Raw genomic sequence first — 17,804 nt, 5'->3', positions numbered from 1 at the left:
ATAAATGATAAATATACTCTTTTACTTATTCATAACTCTTGGAAAGTGAATATTAAAAATTACATCTTATTAATAAACGGTAAAAATATCCGAAGAGATACAAACAAGAAATTAACAAGACACTACAACCTCCTGAAATCAACTGTCAATGCTAAATATTATTTGTAATTATTATTAGATGTAAAAAATTGGTTTGTCTAACCATACGTCGTTGTCTGTTTTAATTATTTATAAATAATTAATCTCGTATGAATATAAGTATAAAGGATGTAACTCACAGTGGTATATGAATAAATTAAAAAGATTCTTGGAAAATCATCCTCCATCCCCGCGTATATAGCAAAATGAATAGAGAAATAGCGTTTAACTTTGTTTTTAGAATGTTCTCCCTCTCGTTTCGTTATTCTGTTCTTTAGTTTTTCCCTCGGGACTTCGCGTATTCTGAAAACACCAAAGATTTTTCTTAATAACGAAGTGGGGATCGTCTGAAATTCGATTGTGATAACAGACTCGCTGATAACCGACGTATAAAGTGTAGTACACCGTGGTTAAACTCTCATTCGATCTATAATGCGCTGAAAAGAGGTTGGAGGAGAACATCAGCGCAGAGAGCTGTTTTTCTACCCGGTGGCATCGTCACGTTCCATTGCTATCTCTGTAAGTACTACATCAATGGAATCATACTTCATAATTGCTTTGATTTTAGTATCGTAAGTGCAGTTTGAAAATATCTCAAGTATTCGTAATTCCATATAATACCTCTATTGTCAGTATCTCAAGTAGAAATGATACCCCATGATTCACCAGTTGACGTCAATTATAAAATGTCCAGTTAGAGTAACTCAGGGGTGTATACTCTTTTATTTCTGTATCAGTGTCGAAGCGATTTTCATTGATTTTTTCGCCAAAGTACTTGACGTAAACATTTGAAATATGGTACATTGGTTTATACAAGTATCCATGAGGTTCTTTCAAATTTGCAACTGTTCTGTTCGATTTATTTTTAAGTCACGTTCGAACTAATGAGTCAGTGAGTTTCATTTATAAGGGCGCGAAGTCGTATAATGTGGCTGTTAACACCTAAAGTACCAGCTTTACATTTGTTCGTTCTTTATATTCATTCAACTATTGCGTTACATTCAGAGCTTTAGGGATATTGGTACACATGTGCACGTTTGCTTCTACATTAAATTTACCATTACGATCGCAATACTTTTTAGAATTAAAAATGTACCATATTAAAGTGATACAGTATATGAGTATGTTAAAATCGACTTACAGATCAAGATTGCTTTGGTTTGCGAGTGCCGATTAAAACAGGCAGAAATTCATTTAACATTTATCCCTTTATCAACAGGTTAAAAGAAAATTGACAAAATCGAATTATATTATATTATTTTCGAATTATGCTTTTAATGGCCCGACAAATAATATAGTAATTTTTAATGAAGAGAAATAGAAAATTTAATCAATAGAATAAATAGAAAATTTAAAATAATATTTTAATTCACGCTACTAACAGCCAAAAGTGTTTTTTATATGTTTTGAGATACTTAAATTTCGAGTTCGATCAACCTAACGGAACTGCCTGTGATATAAACTGTTAGAACTTTGATAATTTTGACATTTTTTAAACACGATTTGATAGAAATATTTGAAATACCTTAGGCAACAAGAATATCGAAAAAGACTCTATTTTTTAACCCAGAAAAAAAGTACTATTGTTATGGCTGCCATGCTCACAATTATTTACTTCAAAAAATGCAATTAAACGTGAAAAGCGTAATTTTTCAAATAATTATTCCTGTCATTTTTATTTTACACGGATAGTTTTACCTATGTATTATTTTCAGTCCAGTAAAGAAGAAATAAGAAATATGGACAAATCGCGCATGAAACGATGGCCGCAATATATAGCAGCGTTTACAGGTAATTCAAGAAACAATATTTTGCGAAATAAAGTGATTTTTTGCGCTGACTCGTGCGATTAATACCAATATTTACAGTTGTAATAAAATTATTCTAATCGTAGACTCAACTATTTCGATGTTATTGTTGTCTGTAAGCGTTCGACGAGTATAATATTTGAAATAACCAGATTTAACTGTGAATAATTAATCACTCCTAATAACGAATAACTGTTCACAGAGTTGGACAAATATTATTCTGAATAAAGAATACAAATTCCATGTTTCTTTGTATGAGTAAAGACAAATGAATCTTTTAAATACGCTCCCCAGAACAGAAATGAGAAAATGTCTTATCTAGACACAAATGTCGAATAACGCATGAAAATGTAAACACGATTCGCGTCGTTATTTGTTCAATCAAAATTACAATCTGCATTAAACGACGACATTATATTCCACGGTGAAACAGATTTATATGTAGTTAAAATCTCGATAACTCTTAAGTGAAGTAAACGTTGGAAATAAGTGTTCTCATTCATCATTTATTATTTGAATAAAATTTTGATTGTCTCTAACATAAAGCAAACGATGTTCAACTATTCGTTGGAGAAGCACAGTGGCCGAAAAATTCATTTGTTTTTATTCGTACGAACGCATCTAGAATTTAGAATATATTTTTAATTTAATTCAGATTTTTAATTTATTTTTCAATTTTTGAATAATTTGTTTAAAAAATTTATTTAATAATTCGTCGTATAGTATCTTTATAAACATTTTCTGAATATACCTCTCATTTTGGAACCGTTATCGTGTTCTAATCCCCTAAATACGAATGATCGCTAATATAATTACAAAGATATTAAGAAATGCTATCTCTGCTTAAATTATTCAGAAATCATCCGGATGATCATGAGTGGTATAGTTTTTTTTTTGTTTTTTTTTTTTAAATAAATAGTAAATTTACCATATAAAGCCACAGAATTAATTTCTACACCTAATTATATTCCTACTTGACGCCAAATCTACAATCTTTTTCTTTTAAATACAGCCACCTTATCGATGGCATCGGCAGGCTCTCACATAGGCTGGACATCGCCGATACTACCGATACTGAAGTCTCCAAACTCCCATTTAGTAATATCATCCAGCGATGCCTCGTGGATCGCCTCGTTCGCGCTTCTTGGTTGCATACCTGGCAATGTTATCGCAGCCTTTCTAGTAGATCGTTGCGGTCGTAAGGCCTCCCTTCTGCTGGCAGCGATACCATTCACTGTCAGTTGGATCCTAATCATCGTAGCCTGGACTCCTTACATTCTCTACATAGCCAGATTCATCGCCGGGATCGGCACTGGCATGGTCTACGTCACCTGTCCGATGTACATCGGCGAGATAGCCGACAAGCAAATCAGAGGATCCTTGGGATCCTTCATAAAGCTGATGGTCACCTTCGGAGAGCTTTACTCCCACGTAATCGGACCGTTCGTGTCGTACGAGACCTTGGCCTACAGCTGCATTCTAATCCCGATCATCTTCTTCCTGACGTTCATTTGCATGCCAGAATCTCCGTACTATTTGTTGATGAAAAATCGCGAGGTCGACGCGATGAAGAACTTGGGGCTGCTGAAGAGATACGCCACGCAAGACCAGTTGCAGGAGGACATCGAGCAGATGCAGAAAACCGTGATTCGCGACCTCAACGACAAAGGACACTTCTGGGACCTGTTCAACACCCCTGGCAATCGAAGAGCCGTGTTGATCGGGTTTGGTCTCCAAGCTGTCCTTCAATTCAGCGGTTTGGCCGCGATCGAATCGTATACCCAAGAAATCTTCGAAGCAGCCGGCGACACGACTCTATTAGCTGCGGTAGTCGTGATCATCCTAAGCGTTCTTCAGCTAGTAGCTGGGATGGGGGCAGCTGCCTTGGTGGACAAACTGGGAAGACGACCGTTGCTTTTGTTCACGACTTTGCTCGATGGATTGACATTGACCATCACCGGTGCATTCTACTTCTTAAAGTATCAAATGTTCGTGGACATGTCCAACGTTGGCTGGATCCTTCACACCTCTGTAATATTCTACGAGATCTTCGTCGCGTTAGGTTTGAATCCATTGTCTTACATGATGCTGGGAGAACTGTTCCCTACCAACGTGAAAGGATTTGCTGTATCATTGGCGAACATGTGGTCCGGTCTTTTAGCGTTCGCCGTTTCGAAACTGTACCAAGTGATCTCTGACACGTGCGGAGTTTACGTTTCCTTCGGTTGGTTTGCGGTCAGCTGTTTCCTTGGAATGGTTTTCATCACCTTCATGGTACCGGAGACTAAAGGAAAATCGTTGATGGAGATACAAGAGGAGCTTAATTTTAAGAAGAAAAAAGTAAAAGGCACGAAAGGACAGCAGGAAATACACGTAAGTACGTTAGCTTAAGTCGAGGAAACCACTAAACTATATTCTTGATTTCCTTCGTTAATTTGTGTAAGCTCCTTGTCAATCGCTGCGAAGCGTTATTGTCATCAATCATTATTATTGCTAATCGAATCAATCAGCGATCGTTAAATAGTCCGTGATAATCGGGCTGAGAAATGAATGAATGAAAAGCGTCCAAGTGTCGTTATTAGACTGCGGATATTTATCCAAATTCGTATATTTACAGATACAAAAAACGAATTGAAACTTAAATGAAAGTATGTCTTCTGAACGATATAACGTCTATATTACCGTTGATATTTTACATACTTTTGCATTTGCGCGCATTCTCATAGATATCCACGTATTTGCATTTGCCATAAATGCATAAACATCCGCAGTCTAATAATTATAAAATGTAGACGCAAACCGAAAACGAGAATAATTTGAAAAAGTTATACATACCATACACCGTTACGAAAGTGAGCGTAGATATATTATTTTTTATATGGTTCCTAAATTTTTCACACTTTCCAATGTTTACACTTTAAAGTTCATTTTCAATTATATTATTATTCTCTCGCAATGAAAATTTATTTCTTGGTAGCGAAAGGATAATTTTGAATACTCGATTTTTTTTATAAAAGTGCATCTTTGTTTTTAGTATGCCGTCTAATAGCTAATTCTTTAATCATCGGGAAACGTGAATTATTTATCTCGCGCAAACAAGTGTCTTTCACGGGAGACGTAACACACAGATTTATCACTATTTTAAATAACCGTATGAAATTCTATGCGTCATATAAATCCCGTGTAACGTGGACGAGAGACGCGAATTAAATTCGACGTAAACGCTTTGCACACATTTACCTGTTTGCACGAGACGCTGTGCACACATTTACTTGTTTGCGCGAGTACGATTATGTATCAATATTTTGCACCGATAAAAAGCACGATAAACTCTTGCAATTAGTTGGTCTTGTCAACGTTCTTCGTAGCAACTTTTACGATGGAGAGTGTGGTTCTTTTTCTTTGTTATTCATGATTTCTTAAAGTTCATTGGAAAAATCGAATGCATACTTAGAAACCACGCTGTAACATTTGTGCGCTAGTTAGGATTTCGATTGTGGAAAGAGCAAACTCGCATGATCATCTTCTTTCCCTTTTAGGCAGGGTTAAACGTTGAGACTGATAGATATTAAATTAATCGTAAACTATATATTTATTCATCGCCAAGTATTGTGACAAAATAAGGAAAGGAGAACTGATTTTTATATGATAACAAATTAGAATACTTCACAACGTCACTTAATAGCAATGCAATTATTTAATCCGTGGATCACTACAGTGCTAAACGTTAAACAATGTATTTTAGACGTTCGTCGACCTCTGAATTCATTTAACATATACGGAACCGATCTCGGAGCATAAAATAAGCTTGAAGTTGAAAGAAAATTGATATCAATCGATATCAATTGATATCAACGGTTATATCGATATAGTATAATTATATAATTACATACAACTGTTCTAATTATATATAATTATACAATTATATCATAACAATTACAATTATACAATTATATTGTATATAACGTATATTGTTATAATTATATATTTGTATTATATATAAAATAGAGATATAAAAGTTGTATTTATATGTAATATAAGTGGCACAATCGTATCAATTTTCGTATGCGTTATTCACTTATGTGAATTATATATTAAATTACTTGTTTATTCGCCTTTTAAATGAAACTGTGCCATATATTGACATATGACATTTACAACATTGGGTGGTCTGCGGATTGAATATTGAAATTTTAGAAGGTAAATATTCTTTCCTTATGAGTGAATAGTCTGGCGATTAGGAACATCTATTATCCCTTTGAGGCAGGGTGCAAGAGAGATGATTAATAACATGATTACGATTAAACGTTATCAAAGCGCGCCGCGTATTGTCGCGAGTGTTTCGAATTGCGCGCACCAATTGGCCCTGATGCAAGAAGGATTTAGTTGAGCACCGTAGCATGACTAACTTTATACAATATACACACAAGCGAGAGTGAAACATATTACTATAGGAATAGCTTCAGCGCAAAATATAAATGGGCTGAAATTGAATATTTGTTATTATTAATAATGCGTTATCGCTTAGCGAATAGCGACAAGTTTTCGTATACGTATATCGCGCTGCACTCCAAATATCTGATAACGAACCAAACAATTTCACGTGTATCATGCACCAATCGAAATAACTTATCGTATAATTAAATTTTGTTATCGGTGTATGATATACGTAACGAGTGTACACGATTTTTGATCGAAGCGCGATATAATTATTGTAAAGTACGTCTTAACTGAAATATCTAATGAATATTCACGCAATTGCTGACTCTCTACAAGTCCCTTTTAGGCAGGGTGTAAGACTATCGAAATTGTATTTTCGTACAGATTTCTACCATGTAGAAGTTTGCAATTTATGTTACTAATATAATATATACCGTTTAAATAAAATTTAAGATCAGTAACATTCTTCTTATTTATTATTCCGACGTTCATTACAGACTTTTTCCTATAAATACATTCAATTCCTAAACGCAGTTTATTCCTTCCATTATTTCTCTGATTTCCTATTCTTTTTTTTTACAACTACATAACTCTTAGCCTACGTTAAGAGTCGATCGAGTTTCAATTAAATATGTAATTATATTAAATTTGATATTAAGCCTTTTAATGTAATATTTCTCATTAATGTAATAAGAAATGTTACATAAAAAATGTTCGTTATTACAGTTGTAGCCAATAAATAGGAACAATAAGGTACATTCCTCCTAGGTGCCGGGTCATACCGGTATCCAGGGCAACGAAAGGGTACACGAGCTAGCCAGACGAGGCTCCCTAGGGGCCGAAGGGGCGGTCGTGTGCTCTTTGGGTGTCTCGGTAGGCCATGTCAGAGCACTGAACAAACAGTGGACCGAAGACCGAAGGTCGCTTCCGGGCCCTTTAGTCATATGGATTGGTGTTGAGACACACAAGAGCCATGCTAATCTAAGCTCAGGCTTATTGTCAGTCTAGTTACGGATCACAGACACAATGGAAGGTACTTGGCCAGATTAAGACTAATTGAAACTAAGGGATAACACCACTTATCCTAGATGCGGGGAAGGTAGATGAAACCCCCCTATGTGTGATTATATGGTGTAAGGTGCTAGAGGATTCCTGGAATCTACCAACCTACCAACTTACTGGAGTTAGAGATCGGCAGACTCCTACGCTTTCCGATGATTTTATAATTGAACTGTAAAATATAAAGCAGAAAATACGCAACCGAGCATGAATTAGTGTAACATGACGCCATTTTTCAAGCTGTCCAACAAATCCAAATTAAAAAAAAGTTTCTATTAATTGTTTTCATTTATTCTTGACAAGAGATCTGTAATGAAATCCTGAAACACGTTTACGACCAAAAAAAAAATAGTAAATATATAAATAAAAACATTTTTAGTTAATACATGTTATATCGTATTGCTAATAATAAATACAGATATAATTAAAATGAAGTGTGGTAATAATGATGAAGACTGATTTAGAAATAAGCGATTAAAACCTGAAAATATTGAAATTATGTTACTATCGATAATAAATTATGTGTAATTGTATTTTATGATACACAAGTTCTTACTTTTTTCACTAGGGTCTCGACTTCCACATTGTCGGTAACCTAAAGTAGCCTTGCGTTTTGTAGAGATATATCCTGGAATGTATAAACTTGGTGCATCTAATCTTCCAGTGGACATAAGTTTGTTAAAATCTTCTTCTAATTTATTAACAATTGGACCTAAGTGTTAAATCATAAAATAATTAATTAATGGTTCAATAAACGTAAATATGTTATAAATATTATGAATTACCTTTAAAATGTAATAGGAATTGAATGCATGCACCGTTATGTAAAGTTTTAGTTTTTCTATTGTCTATAGATAACATCCATTCAGGAATACCCATGACTTTTCTTACATCCTCTAAAAATTGGGCCCTAAAATAAACATTGTGTATCTGATTCTTGTGTACCATTGTAAAATAATTAATAATTCTTATATTTAAAAATATAACAAATACGATATTGTATATATACTGACACTACAAAACGAGGTGGTTTTCTTATGTTTGAATATTTTATAATATCATTATCTGGTTCGATATTGGCGCAAGCGTATCTGTTACGCCCAAAATCTTTATCAAAAATAACAATGGACCTTCCCATTGCAGTCTGTGATCCACCTAAAGGAAAGTTGGAATCTGTAAAAACTTGTCTTTCTAATCCTATATTAATCGGACCTAATCGGCCTGATATATCTCCTACATAACATCTTAATGGCAAATCAGGCCCACATTCTTGTCTATAGAGCTCATCCTATAAAACGAAGTTTAAATCATTTTATTGAATTAAAAAACTTACTATGTTAAATATAGCTTTAATTAACATTACATTTAAAGGATCAGCCAATTGGGTAAAATGAGGATTCCATATATATCCTCCCGCCACACACCTAGTATCTTTCACATGCACAGCAGCATCAACACCAACTGGATTTACATATATTGCCCAATTGTGATTTTTTGTCTGTAATAAAATTGTCTAAATTCTTAAGAATTTATTATTAATTGGTTAGTATGGCTAAAGTACTTACAACGTTACGATCATGTTTCCCAGGATGTCGGAGTTTTACTTCAATTACAGTTTCGCTCTGACTACCATCTCGATATACTAATTGCGTCTGCAATTATTAATTAATATTAAAGTTTATTATTGCATGTTACTATTTTTAATATCTACCGTACCATTCTGATGTAACCATACGCAAAACCTTGTGGATGATGAAAGGAAGCAATTGCTCGCAGTTCGCTAGCTTCAGATGGTGAATATCCTCTTTCTATACTTGAACATGCCCATCTAAAAAAAAAAAATACACGCTTGGTACTCATTAAGTCCACTGTAAACACTAATATCAAGTCTACCAATATGGATAATGAAATACATATAATTGTAATAATTACAAATTATACTAACTACCTTATATTCTTTTTCTTTTTATGAATCACTATGCTCCTGCCCAATACACTTCTTGATCCAAACAAAGGAAGGATTGTATCGTTATAAGTTGATGTATATTTTTTCCTGTTTTCCAAAGTACCAAATTTTCCACTCAGGTCACCAATTTCATATTGATCAGATGTTCCTTCGCCAGGAAGTGGTGTATTATCTACATTGACATTCAATGGATTCCAATGTCCGTATAAAGATGTACTTTCACATGGAAATTCTAAATCTTCTTCTATGGGAGTCTAAAATATATACATATGAATTATAGAAAATTAAGAAATATCAATTTTCCTCCATTTATCTTACCATATGCACATGATATCCACTCATTATTCCATTGAGACCATCCAAATTGACTTCTACATTTGTAACATCATATTCAGTTTGTTGTATGAATTCCAATTTTCCTCTTAATGGAATATTCTCTCCATTTCCAAACCAATCTTTTGCTACAGCTTTGCGATTATATACTCTGTTGATTCTAAATAAAAATGGTAATATTCAATTTATACTTGTAATAGTAACATAATTTTTAGTAAAAAGAAACTAAATTTTTTATTATAATTCAGTTATCTGTTAAATTTACACTGAGCATGCTAATCTTTCTCCTCTTGCACGTGGCCCATGATCATCGTATATTACCAAGCCTTTTCCTAATATGCTATTAGGTCCAGACAAAGATAGCATTGTATCCGTAAAGAGTTTTCGAGTTAAAAGAGACCCATAAAGTTTTCTGCCAGCAATATCAATTGTACCATGTCTTGTTAGATCACCTACACTGCATAATGTTATTTCAGCCGTTGAACAGTATTCAGGATGATTTGAATCTTGTTCCACCTGCAAAATTTGAATTTGTATTATTAAAAAAAAAAGCAGGTACATTAAATATTATAAATTTCTCAACTAATTTCATTGAATTATTGTACTTTATATGGGTTGTAAGGTTCTCCAACACTCAAACATCTGCCTGTCCAGTTATAATAATCTTTTCCTGGTGGATTATTATGAATCTTCCATCTAAATATTAAGATAATAATATTTATTTTAAGATTTTTGCGTACAACTTTCATAAATATTATCTTTAATAAATACATTTAAGCATGATACCTATGTAATGCTGAATTGTTTAAGGCATTACCATCTGCATGAATTAAATGTTCAATTATAATAGTAGTATCCATTTCAGGGTCATTTTGTGGTTGGCGGAAAATTATTTGACCAACAATAGGGTATCTGTATACAACTTGTGCAGTTATCATTGGCATTTGTCCAGTATTATCTGGTAAATAAAGATTCAAAGTACCACATGTCCATGGTATGACACTCATATCATCAGATTCATTATACCTGATAAAGAGTGTGCATAACATTAACAATATATGTTTCAATATTTTATTATAGAAATAATTTGTTTTATGAAGTTATTACTTATGAAGGACAAGGCTTCGATGAGCTACACTGTGAAGTCCTGAAAGTGGAAGATATGTGTCCCAATAAATTCCACTGAGCTTTGCACTTCCTGGTAAAATATCATTGTGATATGATCCTTCCTTGCGATTTTGAAGTTTTCCAGAAAGATCACCAACAGCATATTGATCTTGAGTTCCAAGCCCTGATGTTACATAATCCTTTAAGCATTTTCTTCTTAAAAAACAATATGAATTAAATAATACATATTTAATCAATCAATTACCTGCTGGTGGTACATTAATTACATCAATGTTACTTGGATTATACACGTTTTTAGTTGTTTTACACACTTCATCGGGGTTGCTTAAAGACACTGTTGTCTGTGGAGGCAATTCATGGATTTTGTATGATTGTATTTTAGTTGCATACCGCAGTCTTGTTTCTAAGTTATTAACTGGTGTTAAGGATATATTAATCCATGTTGGTTCAAATGGTGTTACTTGAGTCAGTGTTACTTCTCCTTTTATCCCTTGTGAATTAATTAATGTTCTAAATAATTGAAAAAGTGAAACAAAATCAAATTCAATGTAAACAGAAAATAATTATAAATATCTATTCAATAAATAATTTATATAGTATATAAGAAAATAGAAAACTACAATAATTTTTTTGAATTCTTACTTCACAAGAGTAGGCTTTCGATGATTAATCTTGCTACACACTAAAAAGGAATCATCATGTGTTGGATGAAAAATCACTAAATACAGTATACGATGGGGGCCAAGTAAATCGGTAGGTAGTAGAGATAATTCAGAATCTCTATATAATGTTTTATACATGTTACGATGTTTGGTTGTCACTTTTATTTTACCTAGACGTGAATCAATATCACCAATGGCTTTTCCATCACCAGCATTATTAGGATCAAAAACGGTCTGTAGAATGTTGCAACTTGACTTGTCTAAATTACAAATAAATATAAAAAATTTAATTGATTAAAAATGAATATATGAAACATATTGTCTAACAAAGTGTACCTTTACTATCAAAGATGTCGGTTACATAAATCTTCCAGTAATGTTCAGTATAGTCTACACTTTGTAATTTTTGTTTATTAACGTGATATAAATCCGCATAAACCATCGTATCAGTGGTGTTATCACCAGCCTGACCACCTAACCATCGAAACCAAACAGTTCCCGCCACAGGTCCGTAAAATCGTGCTTCCGCAAATTTTTCTACATTTTTCTCAAGTACCTAAATAATTATTAATATAAAAGCATTCATTCTTTAATTCGTACTTTGTACAAAATTCGTTTTTCGTATCTAAAAAATTACCGTGATCGAGGCGCAAATGGTTCTAGCCGAATATGAATCCTTAAGTATCAAGCCCTTGCCCCATAAACCATTTTTACCTGTCAGACTTATTCCTGAAATTTCCACCGATCCTGTTTCATTTCCAGGCATATCTAGTGGTCCAACAAGTTCTGTCAAATCGATGACACTACGAAATTTACAGAATTTTGTTTACTACAGTAAGAAATTAGAATAAAATTGTATTAAAAAAAAAAAAAAAAAAAGAAGAAGAAGAAGAAAGAAAATAGCTACCTTTCCCCAACATATCGTTCGTTGCATCTATCATCCACGATAGTGTAATCGATAGGAAACTTCGTGACCGATAAAAACCATTGCTGATCTGGATATTGAAGTGTAGCTTGAAGTGAAAATCTCATTCTCACAGAGGTTTGCGTAGATTTTTCGAATCGAATTTCTCCGTGAAGCCCGCCGGAAGAAATATACGCCGCAAGGCGTAAGGAATGTCCAACGGTAACTACAAAGAAATAAATATAAAATGCAACGTAATAATATAATGAAGATGTGTGGTTTAAAAAGAGAAAATCACATAAGGTGGGCAAATATTAAGTGTATGTTTTGAAATATATTTTGTAATTTTTTCAATCCATATCACACAGAAATCTTTGGGAAAGTACTGCAGTATCGACGTCCCATAACGAAACCATTAAATGTTTCTTGATAAAACTCGAAACTTTCTATTATGGCACCGCGTTATTATTTGTTTAATATAATAATATTGGCTGTGTTACAAATATGCGAGAATAAGTGTTATCGTGTAACCATTAATGTATTTTAATAAACTTTCTTTCATGTTTGCCTGTGTTGATTAGTAAATGTTTATCTAATGTTGGGAGAATGATTTTTCTGTATACAATATTACTCACCATAACACAATAAAATGAACCACCACATCTTTCCGTGTTGTAGAACAATATTTAACGCATTTTTCCAGTATTATGTATCGAATAACCAACCTGTTTTCTAACCCATACCGTTTCAAGCAGCTACTTTATAATGAAACCAGCCGAGGCTCAAGGTAATGCTGCTTGAGCACTTTCTCATTTCTTCGAACGTGTCCGAACGTTCATGGTGGGGTCCTGTAAGAAAGGGAACCTGTAAACTTGATGACTATACATTTACAGAAGTAGAATTCGATCATAAATAGTCGAAAATAGTCAATATAAAAGTAAAGAAATTCTAGTTTTACTCAGAGCTGGGCGAAGTTACATTTTAAATAGTAAATAAGAAATAATCTATTTTATTTCTTATATTAAGTTTTTAAAATAGTATTTTAAATATTACAAATTAGTAGGGAAAGAAGTACAAATTAAAGAATGAATGCTTTTATATCATGATTATTTAGGTACCTGAGAAAAATATAGAAAAATAGAGGAGCTTTAGTGGCGAGAAATCTATGAAACTGCCTCGTGTATTATACACGAAACAAAGTCCTTTTATTAAATCCTCTTGTAGGAGAGATATTATACTATCTTTTTGTTTCTCGAGAATAGTATAAATAATAAAAATTGCATAAATGTTCTAAGAAAGTAAGAATACGTTGAATCAACATTTAATTACTTTCCATGTTCGGGAATATTAATATTTAAAAAAATAATTTAAAAACAATCTGAATCTTCGAGATGCAATTAAAATTTTATCTCCGAATTAATTAAACGTTTATAATATATTATAGTAATACTAAGTATTCGGTTGAATATTAATTTACAATCGCGATTCAGAATAAGTATTCATTGAAGACATTAATCGCGGGGAACTTTTCTACATTTTAATATCTATTGGTTATTATAACTAAAAATTAATTTCAAACGATCCACGACTGTCACAGGTATTCAAATTCAAGGGGCGAGAATCCGATCCTTCCACGCGCATGCGTGTCTCGTGCCCGTCGTATTTTTATTTGTGTCTAATTACTAACATTTTCTTCATTCTCGTAGCTAGATATTGTGTCGAACGAAGACATATCTTCCGCCATGGGAATTTTAGTTATAAGACGTTAGAATTTAAGTTACTTTAAGTTAAGTTAGTTCTAAGGCCCGCGTGTACAAATGCATCCATGTACAAAATCCATCATTTAAAAAATTTTTAAAAGTCATTTGAGGTACGTTTAAGTATCACTAAAGATTCCAGCATAATATTATTTAAATTTGCTCAAAATCTGAGATGCTGCTCCATTTAATGTCCGATTTCTCGTGAAATGACCCAATATGTTATTTATTACGTTCTCCATTCAATACGTTCACAAGTATAAATGGTTTCCTAATTTCTTGCTGCATACCATTACTTTGTTATACGTGAATAGTCGTAACCTGAACCAAAAATAAACTTACTTTGCCAAATATTTTGGTTCCTTGCGTTGTAATGTCATTTCCTTCCTCAATTTATTTTCGTTGTCAACAAATTTTTGAAGCACATATTTCAAGAACAAAGTAAAACTATTTAATTTCGCATTCCAACTTAGAATTTTCTTTCTATGGTACCAGTCACTTGAAATAGTATTTGAAATATTTTTCTGTCGTTTCATCTAGATCAGGTCTCGTTTGCGTCATTTCAACACAATTTTCTTCGAACGAACCTGAAAATTGAAGAAGTTCGTGTATAAAAGAGTGCCAACGGCGTACTTAAAACAACGAACATTAATTTAGAAACAGAACTTAATTTCAACTGAATAAAAAACTATTTTATATTTTATTGATTGTTACATCATCTGTGCCTGGCACTTTAATTTTATCAAAATAAACGTTGCAAAAGGCAGAACGAAATACACACAAAAATTCAACGATGCGTCTGAAACTTCCTGATATTTTCTGCTCTCGAATATCGGGCAGTTATTTATGGAAACCAAGTGGTTTGGGCATTGGTATACAAATGAGAAATTCTTACAAGATAAAATTGATAAAAATCAAACTTTCTCCGTCGCGATAGCATTAATGTTTCTTTTCTGAAACAAACAATGCTATTTTGAGTCAAAATTGACTTTAGCAAATTTTAAAGTTTAATTATCAGTTTCAAAAGTGACGGGCTTTCAATTTTTCAAAAGTTATCATATCAAGAATGTAATGTTAAATAATATTATCGTTCATGTTTAATTATAATCAATGCATTTATGACAAGTGTAAGTATACAAAAATATGTAAGGAATTATTATAAAGGAAATATACAATATACTATTCTAATGTTACTAAACTTTATTTATTTCATGACCAAATGTATAGATAATGTTCTTGTCGATAACCATCCTTATCAGGGGGTAAATTATCCCTAATTATTTGACTCTTTGAAGCATACATTTTTCCTTTCGAATGATTTTAATACAATTTAGTACAAGACTTTTAGGAGATTTTGATTCCAAATCTGAACTAAAAATTTATAAATTCAAAAAACCGATCCGATTTGAATGTACTTGAGAGATTATTGTTTATAGTAAAAAATAAACATAGAAATAAATTTTGTACCTCTTCGTATGAATTTCGAGGAGGTCGTTTCACCTCTTAAACACAAAGGCCAAAATAGGAAAATTCGTGTCGAATATTGTTCTATATTCTTCACGTATGCAACATTTTTAAAAAATCGGAGGAAGACTTTGAACACATTCCTTGTAAACAAAATTCTAGACAAAGCAAGTACTCTACTCCTTAAACAAGTTCCTTTAATTCTAGGTTTACAGAGATTTCTTATCAGTAGACTGGGGATTTTTATGCATTTATAGGAAATTTCAATGTCCAATAACTGCAAACTGCACACAATGTGCGATAACATACAAAAATATTGAAAGTAAATTTCACATTACAATATTTGCAAAGTACAATAAATTCCTATTTAGATTCAATTTTTGTAGGTACGTTTACGAAGATTTTATTTTGCTTAAAGATCCGCAGTCTATCATCAGATTTCTATTATCGAAGTAATGCTTTGATAAATGAAGTCGATTTACTAAAATTCATTAGGAGGTTTTACCTAAAACGAATTTGAATATATGTTCGCATTTTTATATGGATAGAAGTAAGCATAAATGGTTGCCGAAACATATAAACAGTCTCTGTAAAACCTTGTAAAACTTGGAATGGGTCAAAATGATCATTAGGAGGTTTTAATAAAAATGAATTTGAATACATGTTCGCATTTTTATATGGATAGAAGTAAGCATAAATGGTTGCCGAAACATATAAACAGCCTCTGTAAAACCTTGTAAAATTTGGAATGGGTCAAAATGCTCGTGTTCCGTAAACCCAGCGTTAAATACAGGAGTCGCAAAAATACAGTTCCCCGGTTTAAAAATATTGCTCCCTATTATGTCATTCGTCGTGTGCGTATCTAGCAATTGATCACGATAAGTAGCTCACCGAAAAAAAAAGCTATGAATAGTATAACCCCCTTTTGGAAAAGCCTGTACTACGTCGACAACAAAACGGCACGATTCTCCGCGCTGTATTTACATTCTAATTCGAATTAGAACACCGTATCGGCGATTGCAGACGACATACGATAGTTGGGAACGTCAAACCGACCGCTACCGTTTCCTTCTTCGTCGTTGCACGTGTTTAAAAACGCGAGACGCATAAGACTAAGATTATCGTAACCATCCTCTTCCGGGATACCCTTGACTCACATTTTCGTTCCGAAAAGCGAACCCCGGACTGCGAAAAAGGGCTGCAAGACCATCGCCCGTTCGCACAATCCTCGACAAACTGTTTTAGTCGAAACATCGAAAGGGTTGCTATTTTGAGGTGGCTCGCACTAAATATGGTCAGATAGGCGTTGGCGTTGTACCCGGGCAAGGCACCCCTGCTCAAGCACCGCTCCCGTAGTGGGGGAGATCTACCAAAGTTACTTAGACAAGTTCACCTCTATGACTCGGACAGTTGGTTCGTTGTGACCATCTCGCACCATCCTCTTACAAACCAACCGTAGACATGGTAAGTAGGTGCCGGGCACACCGCGGTCACCGTTGTGATTTTTGGATTCGGACGATCAGGAGAGAGAGAGAGAGAGAGAGAGAGAGAGAGAGAGAAAACATGCGAGAAATTTTGCTTCGTCGGAAGTTGACTTTAAAATAATAAAAAATTAAAAATAATAATAATAAAAAAAAAAGTGGAATGTCGCGAAAGAGAAACAGAATAGTTGTGACTAGTGGTGGAAGGATGCTTGACCAATCGTACGAGGGTAAATTTCGATGAAAAGAAAAGTATAATAAAAACAAGAAAACAAGAAAAAAAAACAATCAGAAATGAATTGCGTAAACTGTGTCGACGTTGTAAAATGAGTGACGAATTCGGCAGGATGCGAACCTTCATCCGGGATTATTGCGAGTTGTGTTATTAGAGTGCAGTGGTCTTCGACGTTAGATTTTTGGCTATCGGCCCACCCCGTAGTCGAATATCGCTATTTGATTTATTTTCATCAGTGTATCCTAATTCCTGACCGCGTTTATGGAATTGTTGGTAGCCTTCCGTTCCCTTAGTATCCGCGTATTACTCGACTATACTTTCTTGCCAACTTACTCGGGTAAACGGATATTTGGTTACATTAGAATTAACGTTTTTCATTGGGAACACATTTTGTAATCTAATACTTTTGCCAACCTATATATATATATA

At 33.5% G+C, this 17,804-nt stretch overlaps 3 protein-coding genes across 8 annotated transcripts in view; 2 read left to right on the top strand and 1 right to left on the bottom strand.

Annotated features, from left to right (window-relative positions):
* The first annotated feature begins 553 nt into the window (after positions 1–553).
* Positions 554–6,474, top strand: LOC128896217 (facilitated trehalose transporter Tret1-like). Its single transcript, XM_054159427.1, has 3 exons — positions 554–657; positions 1,854–1,929; positions 2,959–6,474. Exons 2-3 carry the CDS (start codon positions 1,878–1,880, stop codon positions 4,335–4,337), a joined length of 1,431 nt encoding a protein of 476 aa, XP_054015402.1. The 5' UTR covers positions 554–657; positions 1,854–1,877; the 3' UTR covers positions 4,338–6,474.
* Positions 6,475–6,552: 78 nt separating this feature from the next.
* LOC128895917 (uncharacterized) overlaps positions 6,553–17,804 on the bottom strand; it is an 18,096-nt gene continuing 6,844 nt past the window's right edge. Inside the window, exons 1-22 of one of the 6 annotated variants that reach the window (XM_054158960.1) lie at positions 16,551–16,876; positions 14,538–14,782; positions 13,074–13,302; positions 12,442–12,664; positions 12,172–12,337; positions 11,871–12,090; positions 11,515–11,794; positions 11,117–11,382; positions 10,852–11,035; positions 10,531–10,770; positions 10,350–10,440; positions 10,010–10,260; positions 9,730–9,904; positions 9,394–9,665; positions 9,162–9,273; positions 9,011–9,097; positions 8,809–8,943; positions 8,658–8,733; positions 8,459–8,600; positions 8,231–8,355; positions 8,002–8,157; positions 6,553–7,926 (exon numbers count right to left, since the gene is read on the bottom strand). In XM_054158960.1, the coding sequence (XP_054014935.1) occupies positions 7,835–7,926; positions 8,002–8,157; positions 8,231–8,355; positions 8,459–8,600; positions 8,658–8,733; positions 8,809–8,943; positions 9,011–9,097; positions 9,162–9,273; positions 9,394–9,665; positions 9,730–9,904; positions 10,010–10,260; positions 10,350–10,440; positions 10,531–10,770; positions 10,852–11,035; positions 11,117–11,382; positions 11,515–11,794; positions 11,871–12,090; positions 12,172–12,337; positions 12,442–12,664; positions 13,074–13,101 (3,321 nt within the window). In that variant the 5' untranslated portion in view covers positions 13,102–13,302; positions 14,538–14,782; positions 16,551–16,876 and the 3' untranslated portion in view covers positions 6,553–7,834. Of the gene's footprint in view, positions 7,927–8,001; positions 8,158–8,230; positions 8,356–8,458; positions 8,734–8,778; positions 8,944–9,010; positions 9,098–9,161; positions 9,274–9,393; positions 9,666–9,729; positions 9,905–10,009; positions 10,261–10,349; positions 10,441–10,530; positions 10,771–10,851; positions 11,036–11,116; positions 11,383–11,514; positions 11,795–11,870; positions 12,091–12,171; positions 12,338–12,441; positions 12,665–13,073; positions 13,303–14,537; positions 14,783–16,550; positions 16,903–17,804 lie in introns of those variants that run through there. The other 5 variants (XM_054158934.1, XM_054158926.1, XM_054158953.1 and 2 more) reach the window with 5 other exon arrangements.
* Positions 17,030–17,804, top strand: part of LOC128896243 (myosin regulatory light chain 2) — a 6,026-nt gene continuing 5,251 nt past the window's right edge. Inside the window, exon 1 of the mRNA XM_054159471.1 lies at positions 17,030–17,123. Coding sequence (XP_054015446.1) covers positions 17,121–17,123 — 3 coding nt within the window. The 5' untranslated portion in view covers positions 17,030–17,120. The remainder of the gene's footprint in view (positions 17,124–17,804) is intronic.

Source organism: Hylaeus anthracinus, unplaced genomic scaffold, assembly GCF_026225885.1.
Source record: "Hylaeus anthracinus isolate JK02 unplaced genomic scaffold, UHH_iyHylAnth1.0_haploid 0, whole genome shotgun sequence".
NCBI classification, from domain to species: domain Eukaryota; kingdom Metazoa; phylum Arthropoda; class Insecta; order Hymenoptera; family Colletidae; genus Hylaeus; species Hylaeus anthracinus.
This window is presented reverse-complemented; position numbering and strand designations above follow the sequence as displayed.